The sequence below is a fragment of the Ochlerotatus camptorhynchus genome, unplaced genomic scaffold, assembly GCF_037179485.1.
Source record: "Ochlerotatus camptorhynchus isolate MF236.1 unplaced genomic scaffold, CSIRO-AGI_Acam_v1.1 ptg000389l, whole genome shotgun sequence".
Taxonomy (NCBI): Eukaryota; Metazoa; Arthropoda; class Insecta; order Diptera; family Culicidae; genus Ochlerotatus; species Ochlerotatus camptorhynchus.
Window position 1 is genome coordinate 583081 of NW_027040876.1, and position 23705 is coordinate 606785.

At 40.3% G+C, this 23705-nt stretch overlaps 1 protein-coding gene across 3 annotated transcripts in view; it reads left to right on the forward strand.

Moving 5' to 3' along the window:
- Positions 1-3843: 3843 nt before the first annotated feature.
- Positions 3844-23705, forward strand: part of Dsp1 (Dorsal switch protein 1) — a 128315-nt gene continuing 108453 nt past the window's right edge. Inside the window, exons 1-2 of one of the 3 annotated variants that reach the window (XM_065233103.1) lie at positions 3844-3945; positions 6049-7058. In XM_065233103.1, the coding sequence (XP_065089175.1) occupies positions 6411-7058 (648 nt within the window). In that variant the 5' untranslated portion in view covers positions 3844-3945; positions 6049-6410. Of the gene's footprint in view, positions 3961-4380; positions 4404-6048; positions 7059-23705 lie in introns of those variants that run through there. The other 2 variants (XM_065233102.1, XM_065233104.1) reach the window with 2 other exon arrangements.

A 23705-nucleotide genomic window follows, 5' to 3' on the forward strand; every position in this document is an offset into this window, starting at 1 on the left:
ATGATCAAATATTATTTTGAAGAGTTTCAACTGTTCAGTAATTCAAATTACGCCTCTCAGATATTCAAGCATGACACCAGGATCATCAGAAATTATTTAAAAAGCATCAGGTCAGCATCCCCGGGATATTTTTTCAAGACATGAGGTTGATCAGGTACTATTGTGAATATCTCAAACCATACAATTTTTCAAATCACGTCTCTTAGATATTCTTTCAAGACACCAGGTGTCTCAGAAAATATTTCTAAGAGTATCAGGTGGTCAGAGATCTTCAAAGCCTTGGATATTTTTCAATACACTTTGATCCAAGTATTATTCTGAAGATCTTCTACTGTCCTAAGATTGAGATCATGTCTTTCAGATATCCTTTCATGAAACTAGGTTATTCAGATTTTTTTTCCAAATATCTTCATGTGCTCAGGTTGGTTTGTGTGGGCTGCTTATGGGAGGTAAGGTATTACAAAGTTAAGTTTACAAAAGCTGATAGGCCCATTGCAGTTGTAGGTCGAGAAACGTACATTTTATCCTGGGTTAAGTGGTTGAGTTTTTGGTAGCAGACCAGACTGGAAGAGATGTACGTTTAGAGAGGTTCTTCGGTGATTCCCGAGTAGAATATATCCTTTCCAAGAACGTTATTCTTGAACAACCCGTATTGGAACGTATCATCCAAATCTCCAGCTTTACAATATGGAAGTTCAAGTGCTTTACCGAATATCACACGCAAAGAAACTGTTCGAGATCATGATTATATCCGTTGACATACCGCAATCGTTGAATCTAAGATCTCCCTGATCGACAATTAATATGATACCACCTTTCTGATCGTATGGAGAATTGAATTTTTCGTGTATAGAAGATGCTTGTAGGTTGTCGGTATAGATCATCCAAATCCAAAGTTCTTCGCCAAACCGAAAGCTTCAAGTTCAAGAGTATTCTGACCCAGCATTTTCCCACAGACTTGGCTGCACCGAACCTTCCACGTCTTATAAAACAGTAAGTTCACCCAGGTCATCATTTAGAACGCTGGGATGTAGGTTGCTTTCACAAAGTTTCACCTGTGAAGAAAATTTGCATAAGCGATTCAAGAGTTGCTCACCACCTGCATATCTCTCGCCTACCCTAATAAAAATTGTATGGTTAATTTGCTTAACGACGTGTTCTGGGTATCATCCAAACCATTTGTGGAATAGTTCAATGATTTGGGTTATCGTTCGTTTATGGTTATTTTTTATTAGGGTAGTCGGCCGTTGTCTTATACTAGTCGCCGTCGTAAACCGCATCACAAGCAGCTTCAATCCCATGTAATTGTCCGAAATCTCTCCTCGTGGTTCGAACTCGTTACCTGAGGCTGGATTACGCTGTTGTAATCATCTTGTTCTTGAATCAGATTGGCTAATCAAAGTTGGCTACGGTGGAGAATAGAACAACTATGAAAGTGATGACGATTCCAAAAATGTTCACGGTGTACGAGGTATTCGAGTGCAATCTTAAAATTCATTTATTTATTTTGGGAACTAATTATTTAAATAAAATTTGCCTATTATTAGAAAACTCAAGGACTACTCAACAGACATATAAAATTAAAATAATTTACGCCAAAATCTCAAATCACTCCGGAGTTCTTCTACTCTCCACGGGGGCAAACTTTCATTCGCCAATTATAAGATCTATGATAGGGGAATTTACGTATTCTCGGTAACCTAAGCAGCGACCTTCTTTCTATAGCGTTTTTCTCTAAGGATATGTGTGCGTATGCAGTATTGGTTTGTTTACAATCGTTTGCTGCCAGCTGCTCTAACAATTTCAGTCGAAAGAATTGTCAAAAACTGTTTTGAAACGCTTTTACAAAGCTCCAATCTTCTCTAGTGAGAGCGAGTATTGTCGGCAACCGTTCCATTTGAACTGCATGTAAATTTGCTGTTCTATTATCGGCAACTCGAAATCAGCTACAATTTGTAGTGCGTGTGTTGTATTTCAAGAAAACCTTGCTAGATTGCTTTTTCTCAGTGGTAAAAATATAGTCAAATTGAAGCTGAAAGCATAAAGAATCGTTTGCATGCATTCAGCGAAGTGTTTTCGTAAGAAAACCCAGTGAAAATACTGTTTCAATTTGTGTTGCCGAAAATAGTCTGTCATGCCGAAGCCGTCATTTCCCCTAGTTAAAATTAGTAACAACCCAACATGCTCGACATTTTTACGGTGAAAGCGAACTCTTTAACAAAAAATATCATACCATAACGGTAACCCAAATGGTAGAACTATTCCACAAGTGGTTTGGAACACGTCGTTAAGTAAAATAACCATACAACTTTAGCTAGGGACTTGTTTTACTATTGTTGATACGTATGAAAATATAGGCAATACTTCTACCGACCGGGATGAGCACCTTGTAAACTCACCTGAACATCATTACTTCAGTGCATCGTTCAAAATCTGCAAATAAAAACTATTAACGTTGAATTTCATTAAATTCAATTAAAAGCACTCATCAAAACAAAACCCTGAACTAATTTTTCTGAAAACGCTCCTCTCCGCGTCGTCGAGTGGAAACGCTCCGCTCGTTTGTGTATACATAATCGGGGCTGATGTGGACAGCGGCAGCGGCATACTTTGCCTGTTCCACACCGTCCCCTCGCCCGCCTCCTACGTTGCCTTGTTTTCCCATCATTTCATGTACCACCGAATAAATATATAAAAGCCAGAAGAAGCATCGACCGCGCGCGTCAGCTCAGCACACAGCAGAATGGCGTCCAATTTGAAGCTGCTGTACACGTGCCATTGGTATTGGTGAGCGCGGTGTGCTCGACTCTTTGTTTGCTGCGTCCATGTGCTTCGAATACATAGCCAGCAGTGCTGTAGAAAACCCTCATCATCATGAGAAAAATAACGTTCGGTCCCCGTACGGATAGTGTAGCGCTTGGCGATGGGCATTGTACATAAACAGTGACACAGAAGTCGCTCAAAGTTGGGAAATGAGCCGAAATGCGCGAGCGAGAGAGGGAGCGAGCACTCTCACGAGCGATGAAAATTCGCGAGAATGAATCGAGAGTTTGTTTGTGATGGCGTCCCTGTTCAATCAATAGTGTCAGGGCACATCCGGCTGTTCTGTTCACTCCCATGGCCGCCGCCGCAGCACCGCATGTAGAGTAGACAATCATCGAATTGACCGTTTTCTTCGGTTCGGTTTGTGATTGAACGTGCTGCTCCTCGGGGTTAAAAAAAAGGATTCGTCACAAAATGTGTTTGATTATTGCTAATGATGCATCGGACGGAGGCGAATGTGCCGCCGTCGCCGCTGCTGCGCAAGTTGACGGGAAAAAAATATTGGATTGTTGGTAGACCCCTCGTTTGCTTGTCATCATCGGCATCTCGGGAGAGAAACGTTATTTTTCTTCGTTTTTGGGGTCGGAGAGGGTAGTGTTGGTGACGCACTTTTTGTCGCATACATCCAAGATGGTGTCCGATGTGCGAGGGGGCTCCGAGGGGCGCAACGAAACTGAAATTAATGATGGATTTTTTTTTAAATGATTTTTCTTAAACATTTGTTTTAACAATAGCAGAAGAATATAATTTTAAAAAAATGTGTTTTTTTTGGTAAATTTAATGTTTGAGACTGTTTGCGACGTTGCCACGTTTTCGCCCGAAGCAGGCCATGACGCTGCGGCCCCAAAGTGGTTTGGTTGGATTTTTCCTCGGCGGGGTGCGGTGGTGTGCGTGTGTGACGCTTTTTCTGTGCACTGGTGTGGGTTTTTTTCTACGGCAGTGTTGGTGTGTTCTCTCCGCGCTCTGCTGCAAAGAAGCGATGAAGCGTTATTTTTTCTTAATAGGAACCGATTGTACTTTTATTATATGTGGTGTATCATCTCGGAGCAACCTCGCGTTTCTCGCTCTTGCCTATAGCTGCGACGCATTAATATTATTCTTTTGCTGGTCTTCTACTATACGGTGTGTACTTTTCGGGTAATAATATACAGAACCATATCTCGCAAGGCAAGGCTTGCATTGCTGCCTGGCAAAAACAGGAGGCCGCTTTCTATTACAAGAAAAGAGGAGCATCATCGGTTTGTGCTGGCTTGTGGCCTACTACGGCTATTACCTATACGGAGTGTGTTGTGTTTCGTTCAAGGGGTGTGGAAGCGGAAGGAAGAAAACACAAAACATTAGACCACAAAACGATTTTTTCCTGGGTATTATTCAATAATACAAAGGCCGAAGTATATTATAACCTCTTCCGCGCTTCTAAGCCAGACCGTGTGGCCACCCGTTTCTAGTAGTGGAGGTGGAAGTGTCGAGAGTTTTACCGCGCGCGCGATTCAAGTGCACGTGAAAGAAACGCTGTGAATCAAATAGCAGTGCCGAGTTGAGTTATCTGTGGTGAATCCGCGTGCTTTTTTGCCCAAATGGTGCGACCCCGTGTTGTGTGTAGTTCCATACGAAATAGTAACCATCAATCCTAGGAACGAGCAACGTTAACTGCAATGGATTTGAGCGCGAAAAAAGGCTTCCGGCGCGTACTACGCCCGAACCCGTTCCGCTAAGCATTACTTAAGTGGGTCGAATCGTTTCGGCGGACCGCCTTCCATCATATTTCCAGTGAATATAAAGTTTCAACGGCGAATACAAAGCATAAACCGTTGGATTCCCTAGCAAGCTTCGACCGTCGTCCCGGTGGTGGTTCGACCACGTCGTTGGATTACGTCGCAGTTGAGCTAGCACAGAAATGGCGACAGGCGAATGTGACCGGAAGTGCCCAGAACCCGTTTTTAGCTGAAAAATAGGAGCACGAAGAAAAAAAAACATCCTGCTTCATGGTTGAGACCTTCGGGCCACCATTCCCACACGTATACACACGGCTAGCTAGGCAGAAGAGAGTGAACTTGCGCGATTCCTGGAAATTTTCCAAAACACAACGTTTCCTCACGCTCTCGTGTTTTTTTTTTTTTGCACCGTGCCCTTGCGTATTGTGTGCGGCAGAAGAGAAGGGCGCCGGGAGGTTTATCGATCTTGGAAAATTTTCCTTCCATACTTTTGTGTGCTTTCCATAACCGGAACTCAATGACAGAATAATCTTAATATACATATGGAACAACGAACGGTTCTCAGAAGCACAGCTTGCGCTCGAAAGAAATTTCAGCAAAATTTTTATAAAAAAGGTTCAAAATTCTGTGATTACTTTTGAAAAAAAAATAATAGAACGGAACGCGCGCGCTTCCACTAAAAATTGACAACAACGTAATCGCCGCTGCCGCCAGAGGGCGCCTCGCGTTTCCATGAATATGTGTGTGTGTGTGTGCGTGCGAGCGAGCGTGAATGTTTTTTCGAAGGGAGAGTCGCGCTTTTTCCGGTTTCCTTTTCTGGGCTGGTGTGCGTGTGCTGCGCGCCTCGAGCACGACAAATTGCGTGAAACGAAAGAGGTGGTGGTGGTTGTGTGTGAAAAAAGTTTAGTAATTTTATATTTTTGTCCGTGAGCGAACGCACGGTGAACGTGTGAAGCAGCCGGAAGAGGTCGAGAGAGAGCGATCGTGAGCGAAATTGAGCACTCCGGAGAGCACTCGCCCGCCGAACGGTGGCACGGCATGAGCGGAGCGTGAGTGAGCGCAGAAGGTCACCGGAGAACGATTGAGCGTGAGCGGGAGATTGGGGTTTTGCCTGGAGCGGAGCGGAGCGAACGAGCGATTTGCCGGAGAGTGCTCTTTTTCGCAAACGATTTTTTTCGGCCTCCTTTGGCAACGCGCAAAAGAAGGGAAATTTTTATTATTCGAAAGAAGAGTGTAATAATACTCGACAACACGGGAGCCGTGTATAGCCGCGTTTGTGTGGTGCTCTAGTGGAAGAAAATAAGACGGAGATATCGACTTTTTTTGCTGATCGTTCGTTCCTGTACGCTTCTATGAGCCGTTCGTTATTCGCATTATAAATATAATTTGTGTGCCATATATACATATGAATGTGGAAACAGAAAAAAAAAAATACACGAAGATGTGCACTTATTTATATATTTAACTTGATATTTATATTTTTGGTGTTTTCGAATTTGCTCCTGTGCAGGGAATAAGAATTAATATACACACATACGATTGTTTGTGTAGTTGTTTTGATTGGTTCGAAAGGAGCCTTTCTGGCAAGGAAGTGAAGAAGTGAAGGAGAAGAAGGAGCCGAGGAGGAGGAAGCAGAGAAGAAGGAGAAGTTTGGAGACGGAGTGAGTGCTTCCAGCGTGAGGAATAAGTGGAAGAGTATCCGACCGCACCGGGAGATTTAAGTCAGGAAGTGAGGTGTGTGTGCCGTGGTACAAGGAGAAAGAAGACGAAATCAAAGAAGAAGAAGAAGAAAAGTGCAAACAAACGAAGGAAGAAGAAGTAAAGGAAGAATCCAATACAGGAGTTGGTCCGGACAAAGTTTACGCAACCATCATGTCGGAGCACCATCGCGGTGCTTGGGGAACCCGGGAGGACGCCGTATGGTGGCCGGGGGGTATCTCGTCGTCGGACCAACAAACGATCCAGCATCATCAGCATCTACTTAATCAGCACCATCAGCAGCAGCTGGCCCAACAGCAGGCCCAGCTGCAGCACCAGGTTGTTCAGCAACAGCAACAACAGCAGCAGCAGCAGCAGCAGCAACAACAACAACAGCAGCAAGCCCAGGCACACAGTAACGATAATGCCCGAAGCAATAGTACAACGTCGACGTCCGCCACACAGCAACTATTTTCCTACAAAATGGCCAACAGCTTTCAGAACCCGGTTACGACCATATCGGGCGTAACGGTGTCCACCTCCAATTCCCCGTACGACTACCGTCTCGGGATGAGCACAGCGGGTGTCGTGTCACGGCCCGGTGATCCACCGACGATGGCCAGCACGGCGCCGACGACCCAGTGGTGGTACCCTGGCGGACAGAATGCCCTCGACAACTCCCTGCAGCAACAGCAACAGCAGCAGCAACAACAACAGCAGCAACAGCAGCAGCAGCAACAACAGCAACAACAACATCAGGTACAACAACAAACCCATCAACCGCAGAATCAACATCAAGCCCGTAATCAACAGACCCAATCGGTATGTACTCCCATGGTAGTAAGGCCGGGTTCCGCTCCCATGAGCAGCCTCGCGCCACACACGAATTTTTGGCGCGCATTTTCTTCTTGCATATGTTTTGAATTACAATCTACGCGTAAACATCAATCTCGTTCGAGCGTTCGTTCGTTCGTTCGATTCATTCGAAGAAGAGATACCGGCCTAAAGAGTGTTGTACAGTCAGTCAGAGTCGTGTACATACATAACAAGAAAAAAAAAAATAATATGCCGTTAATTGGGAGTGGGGGTGGGGGCTCTGTTGATGACAGTTTGTTTTGATGTTGGTGCTGCTTCAGAATAATACTAACCGAATAGTGTTGTTGTAGCTCTTCCGTCGTTCATTTTCTTTTGCTTTTTTTTTCACAAGACCCTCCCGGGTAGTTGTGTAGAAACGCTCCTAGTAGTGTAGGTTGCCTTAGTAGTAGTAGTGTTAGTAGTAGTAGTATTAGCCGTTACTCCTAGTACCGAACATTAGCGAATCAATTTAATCGAAAAACATGCCATCACACGAAATTTGGGGATTTACCCCCCACACCACCCACCAATTGCAAATTGGTCCTCCACCCGGTTGTATGTGCAGTGATGGGTTGTTCTATTTAAACGTTAACAACAGCTGAATGGGTAGTGCGGGCGAGGGGGGGTGGGGCGGGGGTTGTATTTTGCATTCAAACGATATTCCGGTGTACAAAGATTGCCCAAGAGGGGGTGTGGGGGTTTGTTTTGATTTTGTTTTTGTTCTGGCGATCGGTTTTGTTTACAAATCGAATCGAAATAGCTCTAATCTGGGGTAGGTGTCATGTTTAAGAGGTTGGCAAAATATGCTGAGAATGTTTGTTTTGTACATTTTTTTCCGGGGCTATGTCTGGAAAATTTCCGTCCTTGGATGTATTTTAATGTGTATCGCTTCCTGGTCTTTAAATAGAGTTACTTCAGTTGTCACTACAGAAGGTGGATGAATTCCATTTCGGACATTTTCGGTGTGTTATTGAAACACTTCATTGACAAATTTAGGAGAAATTTCGGGGGAGTAATTGTCAGAAGAAAAGAATCCAAACAGAATTCCAGGCGAATTGAAACAATATTTCTCGATTACTTTTTCGAAGGGACGTGTATCAGCTTTTGTAAACAATGCATTTGATCGTCAGTTTGGCGTAACTGGTAGGTCGTCCACGGCATTCTAACACCACTACTATCAAGTAGGAGAAAGTTTCCCCTATTTGATGGTATTGTTAGCATGCGTGGGCGAGCTACCAGTTTCGCTAAACCGACGATCAAATGCATTGCTTACAACAGCTGATACGTCCCTTCGAAAAAGTAATCGAGATTTGTTGCATCGGATAATCTACCTGTTCATGGACGCATTTGCGATAAATTCCCAAAATAAAATATTGATGGAATTTATCAAATTCTGAAGATTTTTCCCCTCTCTCTCGTAAGGAGTCCATTGAGGTATTTGCGGGGGAAATTCCGAATGAAATCACTGGATTCAGCAACCGTAAACTATTCCATTTTGTTTTTGACTATTGTTTTTACTGATTATGTACTGCAGTGGCTTCGCTTAACCTCACTTTGTACATGTTCAACAATTTTGAAAACGTTATTTAGGGTCATGCTTACATTCAAATCAGTTTCAAAAGGCACATGATCTTCTAGTTTCACTGATTTGTCTGGTCCATTGGAACTAATATTGTTTTATTTTAAGCTGAACAATGCATTTGGTTCAGTGGCGTTTCCTTAACCTCAATCTACCTGTGCACCAACTCTCAAAACAAAAACAATTATCAACATATTGCTTGCAATGGATAGATATCGAGTAAACTAGAAGATTAAGTGTATTTTTCAACCGATTCGTGTATGAATATGGCATTAAATCTTGTTTTGAAAGTCGGTGCACAGGTAAAAAGTGAGGTTACGGGACGCCACTGATTTGGTCCTAAGTAACATTGACAGCTTTTCTTCGTCCACTTTCTCTTTGCATCCTCACGGCCATGTTAAGACATTCTCAGCTATTTTCACCATACAGATCGATGAAAGAAGCTGTTATCTAGCTTCTAGTACGACAAACACGATAAGAAACGGTTCTGTATCCAAGTTATTAACGAAAGAGAAAGTCGATGAAGAGGATCGATCAATGTTACTGAGGACCTAATGCATTGTTCAGCTTGATTTGTTTACGTTTTGAGAGTTGTTGATAGGTAGATTGAGGCTAGGGCGGCGCCATCTGATGTACTGCAATTGACCATAATCAAAAGTAAGCCCCAAATATTGCTGCAGAATTGAAAAGTGCGATACATTTTCTATACAATGTTTCTGATTTGAGTAATTCGAAGCTATTTGGAGAGCGGTTATGTTGGGTGACGTTACCAAGTTTGGCACTATTCAAGAATAACTACTACTCACCAAAATTGTTTGACCTACTCAAAACAGAAATTTTTGATCAAAAGGAACCATCAATTTGACAGGACATTCAACGCACTTTCCAAATCTACAATAATATTTAGGTGCTACTTGTCATTTTATTGACTTCTAGTGTAAAAATTGGTCAAATTCGTTTAACGGCCAGTAGAATGCTTTTTCTCGAACCTTCATGTTCTTTGTTTACTTACCTATGGAAGTCGGATTCTTCAAAACAAGATGGAAGATTAATGTATTTCGGCATGGACTGAAGGGTCATGGTTAATATTGTACTCTCGATCCCGAATTAACTCAGGGTAACCACCGAACCAAGAAACCTGTGAAAACCGGGAAATAACCGGGAATTTGAAAAGTAATAGGCAATGGGGTCCTTTAGGGGTATTAAGGTAAATGCATATTCGTGATCTGCATAACAATGGAATAAGTCACAATCATACCCAAGTAACAATTTTGGTTTTATGAGGGATCTACAGATCATTATTTAGGCTTGTAGGATGCTATACAACCTCCATAAAGCTTGCAATGTTAGTTGGGTAGCGCCCCTCGGTGGAACTTTGTATGGGATAGGAAAAAATATCATTGTGTTTCCATAGGAGAACCGGGGAAAATCCATAAACCTTAACGTACCTTTAAATTACTCAGCAATAGTACAACATGTCTTCTCTACGCCATCCCGGATGTAATGTGCATGACTTAAGAAAAACGTTTTTCAAACTCATCGCAAGTAGTATGCACGACTTCCATCGGCATTTCGTCCCAAATTCGAAGGATTACGGATTTGAACTGGGCCAAAGTAGACACCTTGTGCTCGTTTATTTTCGACAGCATGTATGACTACACAAAATAATCTAAGGGGTTTAGATCTGGTGAACTGGGAGGTCATTCATCCTTGACCAAAAGCACTCCTCAGAATACCATGGAATTCTCTTCTGAATTTTCATTTTTGTCTTAACATAACCTCCGAATACGATTCCTTTGGTATTTTTTCGTGAATTCCTTAAGATTCTCTGCTGAATCTTCTTCAATATTCCATTGAAATTATCTTCACTCCAACACTGTTCAAATTCAGATTATAACTAGACCAACAATTGACATAGGTGGAACAACCAAACGTAAACAATGGCTTTGGACACAAAACTCTCGAGAATCATCAAAACACTCCCACGTAAACTAACAAAGCCATTCGATAAAGGAAGTTTGCTCTATCAGATCATGGTGTTAGATTTCTTGGTTGTGCTTTGATTCTCGAGGAATTTGCGTTTAAAGCCATTGGTTACGTTCGGTTGTTCCGCCTATTTCGATTGTTGGTCTAGATAAGTGTCCTGAAATTCTCCCTAAAATTCATCTTCTAAATTCTCCCCACAAACCTTTCTTCTTAGAATCACCTAGGAATTTTCCTTGAAGTTCTGCTCAGAACTCCCTTGGGATTTTTTCTCATAATAATCTTGGGATTCTAATCATAATTCCTTTAAATTTTTCTTCGAGGTCTTTTTTTTAATTTTAAAATTTCAACAACACATTATTAAAATTATTATCAGAACCCTCAAGTTTTCAAAGTTTTCCAGAACGCATAATTTATTTTTTTCTCAATCTTGGATTAATTTTTTTCAAAATCCCACATTTTGAGTATTTTTCTCAGTCACAGATTGTTGAAACATGGTCACATAGTCGAAGTCACAAATCTCGTAAAAAAAATTCATAGTAAAAAAAAAGTTAAAGTCTCAGCCAGCATCTTGTAAATTTTCTTAATTTGTTTTAAAGATTTCTGTTAGTACATATCACAGTGTGCTAAAAAAAATCTGCTCCAAGGACTTCGTATAACGTTTAAGATTTCTAAAACAATTTCTCAATGTAATTTCTCGCTCTAGAATTCAATATAATAACCCATTAAACCCGATAGCGAAAAAAAAAACTACGAATCTGTTACTTTGTAAATTGTGACGCTTTGAATCAAAAGAGTACTCGAGCTAAAAAATTGAATTCAAATTGATTCTGACTATCTCGAAACGTGATGAAAAATTCCAGCACTTTCGTTTTTTGCTTAATATTAACAACCGGAAATTCTTGAAATTTAAACCAGGCAAGTACGGGGAAAACCGGGAATTGCAAAAAAGAAATTCATTGGCCACCCTGTTTAACTCACTGGGTGACAACATTAGCTCGAAGTTCCATTTAACCATTATGGCCCTATGTGATCCTGACCAAATAGAATGTTTCCGTTGACGTAAATATCGTATCGTTGAGAGTTTACCAAAATCCCACCCCCAGAAACTCAACGCAATCGTCATCGAAAACTTAAGCTCATTTTAATCGATACCCATGCCTTTTTGACATTTAAAATTGTTGATTAATTTACATAGTTAGGAGGAAGGTAAATCCAGAGAATTGCGAAACAAGTTCCGGAAGATCTAAGGTGAATATTGATACAAGATTGGCTGCTTTGAGGCTTCCTTGGAAATCCAGACTTGTTCCGATTACGCAGATTTCGTGATTTCTGGACCATGGGTTCAAAACTAGCCGGAGGCATTTGACTCCTGGAACTAGATTTCACTTCGTATGAAATATATTAGCACAATTCATTGCAGATTTTGCAGTTTCGTACGCTCTTTGTTACACATGTTTGTTATCACCATAAAATGTTGCCATAGCAAATTAACATAGAAAAGCATAGCACGTGAGTAGATCCTTTGTTGTAACTGGATACCCCAGAAAATAGTAGCATTTATTTAAAAAAATAATACATTTAAAATGTAAAAACAAATTAATTACTTTTAATTCAAATTATAATAATTCATACTACAGTACTTTCCCATTTTTGTCAGCCATATCTGAAATTTTAGACTGACAAAATCGGGAAATTTTCTTTTTAAATTTTTTAACCATCAACATGATTTTGAAATCAAGTTTAACCATTATTTATCCACTATTAATGGAATTACTGATAAACACTAGCCAGAAGCCGTCTCTTGCTACTGTTTGGTCCCGAGATGTTCGGTTTGATTCTGGCTACCGCGTTGATGGCCTTTGCTGCCTTCTCGTAGGCGTATTCTACTTGGCTATTGAAGCCAAACCTTCGTCGACCATCCCAGGCATTTCAACGCGCACTTCTAGTTTATTGCGTGCTCCTCAACGGTAATTCCTGACCGCTGCAGCGCTTTAAAGTTACTGATCAACACCACCTCGCTCCATGCATTAGGTTTCCAATCATGTCGACTGCGTGTTACCGTAAGACGACGTCGTCCGCAAAGCAACGATCTCAACTCGTTAGGGTAGCCGTTCCAGAGCGTTGGATCAGGGATGGAACCTTGTGGGATTCCCACCGTGATCCTAATCGATCTCTGTTCCACATTTGGCTCGTAGATCAGAACCCGGTTCTGGAAGTAGCGTCGGCCTCTTAGCTGGAGCTGATGAACGCATTCTTGCCGTCAATCGTTATCACGGCGTAATATCGATCTCCTCTCCATTTCTGTTACGACGCCTTCTCGGCTCTCTAGACAACTGTCCGAATTGCATCCACTTTTGCTCCTCCTTTTCGAAATCCGAACTGCCTCTCCGACAATCCTTCGTCAGCCTGCTTAGGATGATCCTCTCCAAGAGTTTTCCAAGCTCGTTGGTGACTTCGTCGTTATCTCCGTCTCCGTACGATGTAGGTGGCCAGGTCGTTGGATCGTGCTTCGAGAAAAGTCCTTCCACGATGACTTTCAGGTTCTCTAAGCACATTTCAGCGGGCATGACTTGATATCTGATCTTCGTCATCACGACAGTTTGACTTGCTCTGCTTTATCTCTCGTTAATCTTCTCTGTCTGCTTCTACGTTCCTCTCTGTCTGCTTCTGTTCTTGCTCTCTGAACACGTTTTCTGGCTCTGAGATAACTAGCGCGGATATGCTCGTTGCAGCAGTAAGCGGCAGGCCGTCTGTTATTAAGTTTCCTCGGCATAGTCGTGTCACATGCTCTCCCTAACGATTCTGTCAACTCGTCTTCCACTTCAGGTCGGAAGTTCTCGTCCTCTGTACTGCCACAGGATGCCGATGCCATATCGGATTGCCTGATGGTCACTATGGGTATATCCTTCACACACACTCTCCAATTCATGTTTTCCACCAGCGACGTTAATCTATCTTACCTCAATAAGTTCGGACCTGGTAAGTTTTCCCGTGTTGAGTCAAATTAAGCCGCAGGCTCCACTCCTGGTGGTGCCCTTCCGTCAATTCCTTTAAGTTTCAACTTTGCAACCATACTTCCCCCGGAACTTAATTTTGGTTTCCCGGAAGCACCCTGAGAGCACCATAATGTAGCATCTCCCAATTGCTAATTGGCATAGTTTACGGTTAGAACTAGGGCGGTATCTAATCGCCTTCGATCCTCTAACTTTCGTTCTTGATTAATGAAAGCATCCATGGCAAATGCTTTCGCTTTAGTTAGTCTTACGACGGTCTACGAATTTCACGTCTCGCGCCGTAATACCAATGCCCCCAACTACTTCTGTTAATCATTACCTCTTGATCTGGATTACAAACCAATGAATATTAAGACCGAGGTCATATTCCATTATTCCATGCAAGATTATTCTCGGCCGTAGAATAGCCTGCTTAGAGCACTCTAATTTGTTCAAGGTAATAGCAGCTGTGCTTGTGGAGAATACACTGCACCCGATAACGTGACGTCAATAATGGATTCCCGGCCATCTCTACGAAAAGTGCTGGTGGTGCCTTTATTGAACAGCCTAATTTCGCGCTTCGCCAGAGCTTCCGGCAGAATGTGCCCTCTTGCGTTGGTACATCTGTTTGCTCACTCCACTGCCTAAGCATTGAAGTCTTCGTCCGATCAGCTCTTCGGTAAGTCCAACCAGCGTCTCGTGGAACTGCTCCATCGTCCATCGGGTGCAGGTAGCAACTGCATATGAATATTCCGTTAATTATGGCGATCATGAAACCTTCTTCTTGAATGGGGTATCTGCCCATAACTTGTATTGCAGCCATCCGCCACCTAGTTACCTTTTTCGGAGGGATTCGATACAGCTGTGCAGTGTCGCAATAATTGAGGTTTATTTGTGTTACCTCTGTTATTGTTGCGACAAAACAATTAAGTGTCATTTGGAGCGAAATGCTTTAGAACTCATGCTTAAAAACCAAAAAGTTCAGCAAAATCTTCAGGCTGACAAAATCGGGAAAGCACTGTATATAGAAAAAGGCTTCGGTAAAAATTTAAAACTTTTTCGTTATAGTCTTGGAAAACTTGAAAAACTCAGGGAAATGTATTCATCAAAATGAGTAGACACTCTGCTTATCTAAACTAAAATTATCCTTTTAATTCTGTTTAGAATTCTTTTTGAACTTTCATCTGATACCTCTTATCCCTTAATTTTTTTCTAATTTTCTCTTCGCGATTCCCATAACATTATCCTCATACTCACCTAGAAATTCAATTCAGAACTTCCATTCTTCTCCACAGAAATCCTTTGGAATTTATTTCAACAGAACTCCATTAGAATTTTTCCATATCCTCCCAAAAAAGCCATCGGCAGAAAACTATAGAACAAATCTTGTGTTTTAGAACCCTGACTGAAAATTCTTCCAAGTCCCAAAGCCTTGATTTTTTTCCAGGGCATAATCAGGGATTTTGGAAATTTTAAAAGATTTCACATTTTGAGTATTTTTCTCCGTCCCAGGTTGATGAAAACATTGTCTTTTTTTCCTAAATTCTAGATAGAGCTGCAATTAGGGCGTAACAGCTTTTGTAAACAATGACTTTTCTCGATGATTTCTCGGAAGTCATGGCTTTCCCTGGCAAATCGACATCACCTTCGAGTAGAGAAAGACTTCCCCTACCCGATAGATATGTTGGTTTGTGTAGGCGTGCCATGAATTCCGAGAAATAAACAAGAGAAATCATTGTTTATAAAGGCTGTTACGCCCCAATTCCAACTCTACCTAGAAATATAGGATCACAAAGATTTTTATAAGTCCCAAATATCGAAGACTTTAACCAAAGGTCATAGACTTACAATCTTGGAAATGTTCTTAAAGGCCAACATGCAGGAATTAGATTGGAACTTCACATAATTCTTATTAATAAAGTCCGTTGTCTCAAATATATCTCTTCGAATTTGGAATCCAGTCCCATAATCCAGATCTTGAAATTTGTTCTGATCGGAAGTCTCAGAATGTTGACCATTTTTTTTATTAAACCTGAATCCTGAATTGTTGTGCATGGAATCTAAAACTTAACTAGACTTTTTCTTTCTTTTGAAACTTATCTCCTGATATCAGGGCTGGTAGTGAGTGCTCATCGCAAGACAGTAGTATATCAAGTGATATACGCTGTAATGTGAACGGGGTATAAAATATTAAAAATTTTCAAAGTGCCTGAATTAAGGAAAACATTAAATGATTAATTTCAAGTTCGTAGTTAATTTTATGAAAGATTAGAGATCTTCATTGCAGTCCCATTAACTTCACAACAATTGTTCTGAGGAATGAAAGGAAATGCTGAGAATTTTAGTAAAGCTCCATAAACAAACTACGGTAACATAAGGGAAGTTAACACACTGAAATTATGGGGAGCTCACCGGAAGCTTTAAGATCCTCAAATCGGTTATTTTAACATCCGAAAATTTTCAGGAACTTTTATGAAGCTCATAGAATTTCAGAAAAATGATATAGAAACCTTGAGGGGTATTGTGCAATCTTTTAAGAAGTTCTAAGCACCTCAGAAAAGCTAGATCTAGAAATCTTTGGGAAATTTCAGATCTTACGAGACTTCAGACTTTTTGAAGCAGTTTAAATATCTATAATCGTAAATTTAGAAAACTTGAGAACCCTTAAGATGCTCCGAGAATTTCAGGGATGTACAGAGACCAGTGGTGGCACGAGTCCTGGAGTTCAACATTTTTTCCTTAACATTTGATACTTTTTGCGATAACCATTGTGACGACACACAAAAACAAACTGGCAAGCGGCAAAAATGTCATGACATTTCTAAACTGTTTTCTGCCAGCGACAGAACATTTTCGCACAAAGAAGCAGACAAGACCGGCGGCACGCGCGACATAAATTTATGTCGTGTAGAATTTTGCTGATTTCTGGCTAATTACTGCATTTATTTGATGTTTATTGCATGGAATTAAAAGATAAGAATGAAGACTGACCACTCATAAGCATTGATGTTAAAATTATGCGTAAATAAGGGAGTTGGTAATTTACTGTCACACGCAAGCCTGCAGCTAAAATTTCATTACAATAAACTGTTTGGAAAAATCAGGCTGTGAGATTCTATTTATTCTCTATCTCCGCTGTTCGCTTGGAATGTAGTTATAAACGGCCGCCCGTGTGCTGGCTGTTTTGTTTCGCTCTGGACGATGGTTTTTCAAAAAATGTACTGTTGCCACCTCTGACAGAGACCATAAAAGAATTTATGAAAACTTCAGAAATATTTTAGGAACTTCACGGAAGTCCAAAGAATTTCAGGGAAATTTATCTTCAATATAATTGAGAGCTTTTGTGAAGCTTCGAGAACATCAAGACAGATCAGAGAATCAAAGGGCAGTTCAAATAATTTCAAGAAAATTGTAGAAACCTTAAGGAAGTTCCGGAAACTTCAGCAAAGCGCCTAGAGAACTTCTGGAAAGTGATAAAAATTATATGAACATCCGGAAAACGTGAGAGTATTTTATGGGTGTTAAATCATGGAGATATCAAAAACTTTAAAAAATGCTAAAATTTAGCTAAGTTGATTAGAGGATATCAACGATGCTCCATTAATCTAAAAAAAGTGAGAACAAGCAGCGATAAATATCTCCAAGAATCTCCAGAGAACTTAGAATTTAGATAGTTTCAGATAGCTTCAGAATAATCCCATTAACTTAAGCAAATTTTCAGCGACTTACAAGGAATTCCGTCGAATTATGGGGTATTCCAAGAATTCTATGATTCATCCAAAAACGTCAGGGAATTTTGAATATATAAAATTGGACGAATTTCAGGCCATTAGTCAGTAAATAAGCGGGAAACTTAAAGCAGTTCCCGGATTTTCATATAACTTTAGAGACGTTAAAAATTAAACTGAGGTTTTCGCATAAGTTCAGAAGCTCACTGGAGCTTAAACATTTTAAGGACGGTACAATTAAATTCAGCGTAGTACAACAAGCTTCATGAGAACTGCAAAAACATTAGAGCAGTTTTGAGAATTTCAGAAAAGAACAGAGAACCTCAGAGCAGTTTCGTTAACATAAGAGAAGGCACATAAAGTTTAAAGAATTTAGAGAACTTCAGAACCTTTAGAAGAGATTCATGGTCGTTAGAAAAATTAAGGAAACTTTAGGTTTTATAAAGTTCAGCGAAGTTTAAGAATTTGATGAGTAGTATTGTTAGCATCAGGCTAGTTTCTCAAACTACAAAAGTACTTCCTGGCAGATTCATTAACTTCAGGAAAAATTTGGGAAGTTCTCAGAACAGTCCGTTCCATATTCAATGGATGAAGCTTTCCTCCGAATTCAATTTCTTTTAGTTTTCCTCGAATTTACCTTGAAATTCTTCACAATAAGACACCCTTTGGAAAGATTATCAGAATATTTATTGAATTCATTTCAGATTTCCTTTTGAATCTCACTCTTCCCCTTGGAATTCAATTAACATTGAAAGTCTCCTAAGAATCCATTGACATTTCTACTCACAAATTCCTTAGATTTCTTCTCATAATTTGTTTGGCAAAATCTTCTTTTGAAGATGTCCTGGAGTTATTCTCAGATTTAATTGTGATTCTTCTTTTAGTATTTAAAAAAAAAAGAAATCCAAGGACTTATGCTACGAATTTGTTTACTCCCACAAACTTTATGAAATTATCCTTGGAATTTTCCTTTGAAGTTCACAGAAGTTGTGCTCCTCAGAAATTCCTAAGCGTTTTCAAAAAAATTACTTTTAATTCAATTCAGGGTCACTCTTTAGTCACTATTTGTACAACTATAAGTCACTATTTAGTCATTTATTTCTTCAACATGGTCACTAAAATCACTATTTTTGACAGCAGTGATGGCTACCAGCCCCTGTATATGTTCGTTTCTTTTCTCAGAAGTTTCCTTAGGATCATTTCAATATGCGTTCAGAATTACTTTTAGTTTCAGGATTCCCCTCAATATTCTTACGATTCTGTCCGGTAATCCCTAGAAAGTTTCTCCATAAAAGGCTGTTTTTGTGCAGGAATTTCCGCCCAGAAACTCTTGAAATGTACCTAACATTTATCTTTGTGTTTAAAATTCTCGCGAGAAACTGCTTTGATTTCTCTCCATTATATGCATTACATCTGACTTGGAATATTCCTCGAAATCTTGTGGTTTGCCAGTTAGATTTTAGAAAAGTATTATCGAATTTTTGTTTCTTTTTGACTTTACGTCAGAATTCCTCAGTATTTCCTTCAAATGGTTCGCAAAATGCTTTTGAGGAGGATCTCTTGGAATTCTCTCGAAACTCTCCTTAGAATTTCCTAAGAAATTTCCTCACAATCATCTGCAACACTACTCAGAGTTTCTTTGGAAATATGCTTAAAATTTCCACCCTAATCGCCCCAATTCTCTTGTAGCTATCTTCAAACTTGCTTCAAATCCTGCAATGATTTTTTTTAAAGATGTAGTAAGAATAATATTTCCTTGGAATTATTATCCATATTTCGTTTCAGTTCTGCTCAGAACTTTTAATTAATCGATCCATCATTTAATCGAAGACAACAAATCAAAAAGACTGGCAACTCTTCCATTTTCTCATACGAACGCTTTGAAACAAGTACAATCGCGTCATCTGGCGCTTGGATTCTGGCAAAGTTGCCAGTCTTCTTGATATGATGTCTTTGCTTTAATGCTCTTGGGTCATTCGTGACTTGTCCGGGGTTAGCTTTGAACTCTTGAATTTGTCGTGAAAGGTATGGATGCTAACCACTACGCCGGGGTCGCCCCCGCCATTTTGATTCCTCTTCCGGATCCGCTTGGAATGCTTCTTGAAATTCATGCTGATTTGCTGTTGGGTTCCCTCGAATACTATTTACTATACCCATAATAGTCTCTTCAGAACTGCCTTTAGAACTCACCTGTACTGCCGTTATACGTATAACTGTCCCATTTTCTATGCAATCCTTATGCAACCATGGGACTCTTATGCGTATAACGGCAGTGTAGTTCTTCATAAAATTTTCTTATATGAAATAAATCTAAAAATTACCGGAAATGTCGGTTCAAATTCCATTGCAATTCTCCCAAGAATTCGTTTCTAATCATCCCTAGAATCTTCTCTAAACTCGTTTGAAATATTCTGCAAACTTCTCTAGCCAATGCTTCGGAGTGTTAGAAGCCTAACATGTTGCATAAGTCCAAGATTAATGATTTTTTTTTGATCTGGGATCATTAAAATACGCCCATATTTGAAGTTAGATATCTCGAAAAGTCCAAGAATGTGAAAAACTGGCATAGCCTCAAGTATGTAATCTTCAAAAACATCTTAGTCGAAGAATTCAAATGTTATTCTGTGGATCTCATGGTTGTATATAAAAAAATATTCTCAATCTATGACGGTCTAAAGTCGTTCGAATAATGTACATGTGACATAGATAAATTTCAATATCCTGAGGCATTTCGGACTTATAAGAGACAAACTAGCCTAAGGCTAAATATCTCAAAAATAAAGATAAAAAAAATCGGACTTATCTAAATTTAACTTACTATAAAATCTTATAAATTTTCAGTATCCTGAATTTAAAATAAAATTCCGCAAATTGTTTTGTTTTTTCAATAACAATAACCACTGAAATCAATCAGGCCAGTATTCCGTTTTTTTTTTATATTTAGTTTATTTGAATCCGGGAAAAAAATGTTAGGCAACCAGGAAATAATTTCTTAAATTTAGTGGAAAATGAACATGTCGAAGTGGTCCATTATACAAATCCACGCATTGGTTAGCAAAGCTCTCAATCAATAAACTGGGGAAGTGCTTTAAGGTGATTCCTTGAAGAGTCCAAAAATGGCCGTCATTATGGTTGAAATGCCCTATCACTTCAAGTTTTCCAGAACAGAGTAGTTTTCTCACCTTAATGGGTCAGCCGAGGTCTGAGGCATAAACATCTCTGGTCACGTCTTCCTTCGGAAGGGAAGTAAAGCCGTTGGTCCCGGCCCATGTGTGTTGAATTGAATGGGTGCGATATCCTACGCAGGTGTGGAAGCTGCCTTCCTGCACATTCGATTGCCGTCAATGGATGGCAATCGATGTCCGTCGGTGATTGGCACTAGATTGCGGAACAGAGGCCGACGTTAAATAAAGGAATAAAGAAGACATTTCGGAAACTGTTGCGACATCGCTAATAAAGCTAATCATATTGTCGAGCAGTTTTCGGACCACCTTCTACCAGAAATTTTATGAAAATGATGCTATAAATTCCAGATATTTCAAGCTTAGCACAAGTAAGATCCCATTTTCTCGAGGTTCTAGAAGAAACCAATATCAAAATATTGTTCCATTGCAAAGTTAGAGTGATATTTAACTGCTCGAATGATATGACCAATTGGAACTTCCTGTTTGCTGCGCTGAACTTCCAGCTGCATTGTTGTATGTTTTGGAGGCAGCTGAGCTATGTGCTTTTGAAATTTCGAGGAGATAGTAGGATCAATCAGAAATAAGGCTTCCACAACGATTCACCTTAACGAACAGCTCGCGTAAGAGCGTCAAAGCCACGTAGAAGAAGATCCGATCGATCGATCGATTGTCAAAAAAAGGAAAACAGTTGTTTACTCGCAAAGGGAAATTATACATCTGCTCCACCACTACGGTGCCAATTTCACGAATACAAGATACAATTCAACGCTCATCCCCGAAGCAAAAGGAAATTCAAGATTATTCACATTAACGGATCCGACCTGTCATTTCATCCATATTTTGATTGATGACCATAAAACACTCGCCTTGCATGGGACGCCTCCTGCTCCCCTCCCCCCCTCACCGTCTACGACACACCACGAGAGTAGATACGTGCGGTAAAATAAATGACGCCATTGACCCACAGAACCCTCCTAAATTCCATCGCACGACTCCTATTATGAGAGCAGCCTCTTCTGTCTTCTGGCCACCGATTTGACGAAATCTTCATCAGGCTAGAACGTATAATTAGCATCGAAGAACGAAAGGGAGTTTCCTTTGCTTCCAGAGAGGAGGAAAGTCTGACCAAGCGTTTAAAGATGGATATCTGCCCGCGCCACAGCGGAAGAAGAAAGTTGTGCATCAAAGCGGGACGAGGGGAAATTTATATCAAATTGATTCTGAAATTTTATTTCACCCCTCGTTCCACCCGCCTGCTCCGAACCGGAGCGGTTAGGGAAGAGCCCGAAGGAATCGAGCTGTTTTGGGCTGTGTCGTCGTCGCTGCAGAGAGAAACCAGAACCAGCGCCCCTATATATAAAATAAAATATATTGCCTTCTACATGCTATATATCTCTCCCTCGTCGTCGTCGTCGTCGTCGTTGCGCAGAGTTGCACTCTTGCCTCGTGTCCCAATCCCAACCGTCTGGTCCCGAAAAACCAGAAGAGTCCCAATCTAGCAGCAGCAGTGCGGGTATGTGTGCGAGAGTTTTAGTAGTTGGTGGAAAGTTTTCTGTCGGCCGATCGGTTGGTTGGCCGTAGTCGGCGGAGTTCTTCGTGTCGGATTTCGGTGCACCGACGGTTGTTGGTGGTCGCGATGGAAAGTAGAGGTGGGCTTCTATGTATCCCTCCTAAAACCATCTAAGTATGGATATGGATGAACGCGGGCGGGGGAAAAGGTGGAAAGCGGCGACAACGACGTGATGCCAGCGAAATTCGAAGCCAGGAAAGCCGAGCCACAGGGAGAAGAAATAATAATTCCCGATGCAGCTGGCTTAGGGGGACTATGGTGGCTGCCCTGATGGTGATGGTCCCGGCGTGTGGCCTTTGGCCGTATTGGGGCTAGATTTGCTTGATTGGTATCGGAGAATCGATTGTACAAGCTATTCTGTCTGGATGCCCAACATTATTATCTTAATGATCGATTGGCCCAGGTGGTCAATTTCATTTGTTTTTCTGTCGTCTAGAAGATTTCAATATTTTTCAGAGCTGTCAAGTTTTAAGCTTCGAACAAACTTTACAATCTACAGGAAAAGTTCGCTATTTTGTTCAGACAACTTCGCACAATTTACCAAAACTAAGTTGTCTCATCCATCCAAAAGCCCATAAAGAAAAGAAAAACTTCAACATCGTTTTTCTCAGCTTGCTATTTTAATGAATGGGACTGTGATGTACATGGGACTGCAAAGGCCAGAGTAGGGCTGTGCAAAACATTGGTTTGTCGTTATCGCGATATAGTTTGGTTTCAATATCGGTATCGCGTTGGATTTCAAATTATCGATGTCGTCCCGATATTCGATCATTTTAGAAAAAAAAACTTATATCAAGGTGAAAACAAAATTCTAAGCCTCTGACACTTGAGTTTTGGTTATCTTCGATAATCTCAAATGTTTGTTGATGTCCTGTGTTCGGCAGTTTGAATAACTTTGTAAGCTTTCAAAGCTTTGAGAAGTTTTCATGTCACAGAAGCTAGAAAACTCCATTCCACACCTCGGAATTTCTTCTCAGAATTCCAGCAAAGTTTACCTCATAATTTTCTTGAAGTTATTATCAGAAATAAAATATCATCACGATTCTCCTGTTCTTGGAATTCATCCAAGTTATCCAATGTATTATTCCACAACTACCTTGGAATTCACATCTAAATTCCACGGGTTTGTTTCTCAAAATTTGCTTGAGAGAATCTCTTAGAATTTTTTGGATCTGTTATGAGAATTCGAATCCCTTAGAATTCTTCTTTAAATTCCCTTGGAAAATTCTTCCGAATCATCCTGAAACGTTACTCAGAATTCTTTAAACATGTGTTCAAACCCAACTATGAATTATTACTAGATTTTCCTGGAATTCGCCTCACAATCCCCGTAATAGTGTTTTTTTCAAAACTACCTTAGAATTTACCTTTATTTCTCCTTACAATTGTCTTGAAATACTTTTCAAAGTTACCTTTAGGTAACTCCTCAAAATTCCTTTAAAACTATCTCTAGAATATCTTAAAATTGTGTCCAAGCTATTATTTTTTTGGTTTAATCACTTTAATCTGAGTTCTTGACCATTACGCCATATTTAATATTTAAAAATTTTCGATGTCTGAAATCTCGACAAGT